Source organism: Babylonia areolata, chromosome 27, assembly GCF_041734735.1.
Source record: "Babylonia areolata isolate BAREFJ2019XMU chromosome 27, ASM4173473v1, whole genome shotgun sequence".
Lineage (NCBI taxonomy): Eukaryota > Metazoa > Mollusca > Gastropoda > Neogastropoda > Buccinidae > Babylonia > Babylonia areolata.
The window spans coordinates 1,923,270-1,928,269 of record NC_134902.1 but is presented as its reverse complement, the minus strand read 5'-3'; the positions used below and the strand labels follow the sequence as shown (position 1 = coordinate 1,928,269).

The following is a 5,000-nucleotide window of genomic DNA, read 5'->3' as shown; positions in this document are numbered from 1 at the left end:
TGTGTGTGTGTGTGTGTGTGTGTGTGTTTTTTACATTTTGCTGTCGCTGCGTGATCACCATACTGTGTACTTCTAACCTCTTTCTAGGGGCCGGAGGCCTGGAGATTAAAGTTTTATTCTTGTTCTCTCTCTCTCTCTCTCGCTATCGATCTATCTCCCCCCTCTCTCTTTCTCTCCACGATGTAGATTCTCTCCGTCAGTAACCCTGTATTGTGGCACTGCATAACTGCTATGCAGCAGGTCGGCATAACAATAATGAATACGCTCCAGCTACACCCCCTGTCCGCAGTGCCGCTGACATTTCACAGACCGCACTGGAACAGTAGTCATCTAGTCATCTACAGACCGCACTGGAACAGTAGTCATCTACAGACCGCACTGGAACAGTAGTCATCTACAGACCGCACTGGAACAGTAGTCATCTACAGACCGCACTGGAACAGTAGTCATCTACAGACCGTACTGGAACAGTAGTCATCTAGTCATCTACAGACCGCACTGGAACAGTAGTCATCTACAGACCGTACTGGAACAGTAGTCATCTAGTCATCTACAGACCGTACTGGAACAGTAGTCATCTACAGACCGTACTGGAACAGTAGTCATCTACAGACCGTACTGGAATAGTAGTCATCTACAGACCGTACTGGAATAGTAGTCATCTACAGAGACCGTACTGGAATAGTAGTCATCTACAGAGACCGTACTGGAACAGTAGTCATCTACAGACCGTACTGGAATAGTAGTCATCTACAAAGACCGTACTGGAATAGTAGTCATCTACAGACTGCACTGGAACAGTAGTCATCTACAGAGACCGTACTGGAATAGTAGTCATCTACAGAGACCGTACTGGAACAGTAGTCATCTACAGACCGTACTGGAATAGTAGTCATCTACAAAGACCGTACTGGAATAGTAGTCATCTACAGACTGCACTGGAACAGTAGTCATCTACAGAGACCGTACTGGAATAGTAGTCATCTACAGAGACCGTACTGGAACAGTAGTCATCTACAGAGACCGCACTGGAATAGTAGTCATCTACAGAGACCGCACTGGAACAGTAGTCATCTACAGACTGCTCTGCAACAGTAGTCATCTACAGACTGCTCTGCAACAGTAGTCATCTACAGACCGCACTGGAACAGTAGTCATCTACAGACCGCACTGGAACAGTAGTCATCTACAGACCGTACTGGAACAGTAGTCATCTACACAGACCGCACTGGAACAGTAGTCATCTACAGACCGCACTGGAACAGTAGTCATCTACACAGACCGCACTGGAACAGTAGTCATCTACAGACCGCACTGGAACAGTAGTCATCTACAGACCGCACTGGAACAGTAGTCATCTACAGACTGCTCTGCAACAGTAGTCATCTACAGACCGCACTGGAATAGTAGTCATCTACAGACCGTACTGGAACAGTAGTCATCTACAGAGACTGCACTGGAACAGTAGTCATCTACAGAGACCGCACTGGAACAGTAGTCATCTACAGAGACCGCACTGGAACAGTAGTCATCTACAGAGACTGCACTGGAACAGTAGTCATCTACAGAGACTGCACTGGAACAGTAGTCATCTACAGAGACCGTACTGGAATAGTTGTCATCTACAGACCGTACTGGAATAGCAGTCATCTACAGACCGCACTGGAACAGTAGTCATCTACAGACCGTACTGGAATAGCAGTCATCTACAGACCGCACTGGAATAGTAGTCATCTACAGACCGCACTGGAACAGTAGTCATCTGGGGACCCACCCAGTGTGAAGCACATGCTCGTCATTGCTTGCAAAGGAGAAACTTCACAATATAGAAATAGAAATTGTAATAGAAATATATAGAGAGACAGATTAACAGACAGACAGACTGACACAGATAGAGAGACAGATAGATAGATAGACAGATAGATAGATAGATAGATAGATAGATAGATAGATAGATAGATAGATAGATAGATAGATAGATAGATATAGTACTTATATGGCTCAAACTCCCCATCTAATGGGCTCTAAGCGCCTTACATGAACCAAAACATAATAGTAGTGCATAATAAAATACCTCTACAAATGAAAAAACATATCCCAAAAAGAGAGAGAGAGAGATTACTATATCACTTTGCCTTCCAGAATGTCTACCCAAATACGTGTCCTCAGTTCCTGGGGGAAATCACTATTTGTGGCTGGGTGTGCACTTTGCCTGGGCTGAAACGTACGGAAGTGGATTGGGCTTTTTCCGTTGTTGTCAATACTTGCAGTATCTCAACTGGAGTGAGCGAGACGCGAGCTAACTGGTTTTACACACACAGTGATCCTGCTGTACATTCTTCATTCACCACCATCATAAGACACCACCAAGGCCTATAACCATTACACGCACACTGGGTGACCTGTGACCTACTGACCTGCACACATGTCCGAGGTGAAGGTGAAGTCATCCAGAGCAATGTAGCCACGCCCCCCCAGGGTCTGAACGTCCAGGATGACGTTGTAGGTGCCCGTGCTGTAGAAGGAGATCTGACCTTCGTTGAAGGACGACGCCTGGGTGTTCTGGCTGTTCAGCTTCCACATGGTCGTCACGTTGCGGCTGTTTTGCTGTCAGGCAGTGTCAGGGGGGCATTCAATTCAATGCAATGTGATGCAACACTATGCAATGGGATGCAACACTATGCAATGGGATGCAATGTAATAGAATGCAACGTAGTGCAATACATAACACAATACAATGTGATACAATGTAGTGCAACACGATGCAATACATAACACAATACAATGTCATACAATGTAGTACAACACGATGCAATACATAACACAATACAATGTGATACAATGTAGTACAACACGATGCAATACATAACACAATACAATGTCATACAATGTAGTACAACACGATGCAATACATAACACAATACAATGTCATACAATGTAGTACAACACGATGCAATACATAACACAATACAATGTGATACAATGTAGTGCAACACGATGCAATACATAACACAATACAATGTGATACAATGTAGTACAACACGATGCAATACATAACACAATACAATGTCATACAATGTAGTACAACGCGATGCAATACATAACACAATACAATGTGATACAATGTAGTACAACACGATGCAATACATAACACAATACAATGTGATACAATGTAGTACAACACGATGCAATACACAATACAATGTCATACAATGTAGTGCAACACGATGCAATACATAACACAATACAATGTCATACAATGTAGTACAACACGATGCAATACATAACACAATACAATGTGATACAATGTAGTACAACACGATGCAATACATAACACAATACAATGTCATACAATGTAGTACAACACGATGCAATACATAACACAATACAATGTGATACAATGTAGTGCAACACGATGCAATACATAACACAATACAATGTGATACAATGTAGTACAACACGATGCAATACATAACACAATACAATGTCATACAATGTAGTGCAACACGATGCAATACATAACACAATACAATGTGATACAATGTAGTACAACACGATGCAATACATAACACAATACAATGTGATACAATGTAGTACAACACGATGCAATACATAACACAATACAATGTCATACAATGTAGTACAACACGATGCAATACATAACACAATACAATGTCATACAATGTAGTACAACACGATGCAATACATAACACAATACAATGTGATACAATGTAGTACAACACGATGCAATACATAACACAATACAATGTCATACAATGTAGTACAACACGATGCAATACATAACACAATACAATGTCATACAATGTAGTACAACACGATGCAATACATAACACAATACAATGTGATACAATGTAGTACAACACGATGGAATACATAACACAATACAATGTGATACAATGTAGTACAACACGATGCAATACATAACACAATACAATGTGATACAATGTAGTACAACACGATGCAATACATAACACAATACAATGTGATACAATGTAGTACAACACGATGCAATACATAACACAATACAATGTGATACAATGTAGTACAACACGATGCAATACATAACACAATACAATGTCATACAATGTAGTACAACACGATGCAATACATAACACAATACAATGTGATACAATGTAGTGCAACACGATGCAATACATAACACAATACAATGTGATACAATGTAGTACAACACGATGCAATACATAACACAATACAATGTGATACAATGTAGTACAACACGATGCAATACATAACACAATACAATGTCATACAATGTAGTGCAACACGATGCAATACATAACACAATACAATGTCATACAATGTAGTACAACACGATGCAATACATAACACAATACAATGTCATACAATGTAGTACAACACGATGCAATACATAACACAATACAATGTGATACAATGTAGTGCAACACGATGCAATACATAACACAATACAATGTCATACAATGTAGTGCAACCCAATACAATGCAATGCGGCATGCAGACAGAAAAAAAGAGGGAGAGAGAGAGAAAAAAAAGTTTCCTAGCTGCCCAGTGAAACAGTTAGCCGAATTCATTATGCTACTGGCCTTAACTGGGAATTCTTCCGGGACATGCAAAATGTTATAATTGACGTCCCAGTGCATCTACTGTGCATGTTTAATGTTTGCACGGTGAGCCACACCAGAGAGAGAGGGAATACAGTCAACACGAGCGGTAGTGGTGGTAGCAGCAGCACCGACCTGTCTGAGGTTGACGGACAGCGAGGAGAAGGCGTTGCCGTAGTTGATGAAGAAGAAGTGGAAGCAGGCCCCCGAGGCGCTGGTGGCGGGCACAGGGGGCGACGTCAGCTGCAGGTGGGAGTTCCGCGGCATCAGCACCATGGAGTCGGAGAAGTACAGGTAGGTACCTGGGGAAACACCACACACCTGGTCAGGGTTGGGGAGTGGTGTGTATGTGTGTGTGTGTGGGGGGGATCATGTGTG

At 42.0% G+C, this 5,000-nt stretch overlaps 1 protein-coding gene across 1 annotated transcript in view; it reads right to left on the bottom strand.

Annotated features, from left to right (window-relative positions):
• The window catches only part of LOC143301555 (MAM and LDL-receptor class A domain-containing protein 2-like), a 247,425-nt gene that overhangs the window by 140,295 nt on the left and 102,130 nt on the right, over positions 1–5,000 (bottom strand). The window contains exons 68-69 of the mRNA XM_076615934.1: positions 4,758–4,924; positions 2,418–2,607 (exon numbers count right to left, since the gene is read on the bottom strand). Coding sequence (XP_076472049.1) covers positions 2,418–2,607; positions 4,758–4,924 — 357 coding nt within the window. The remainder of the gene's footprint in view (positions 1–2,417; positions 2,608–4,757; positions 4,925–5,000) is intronic.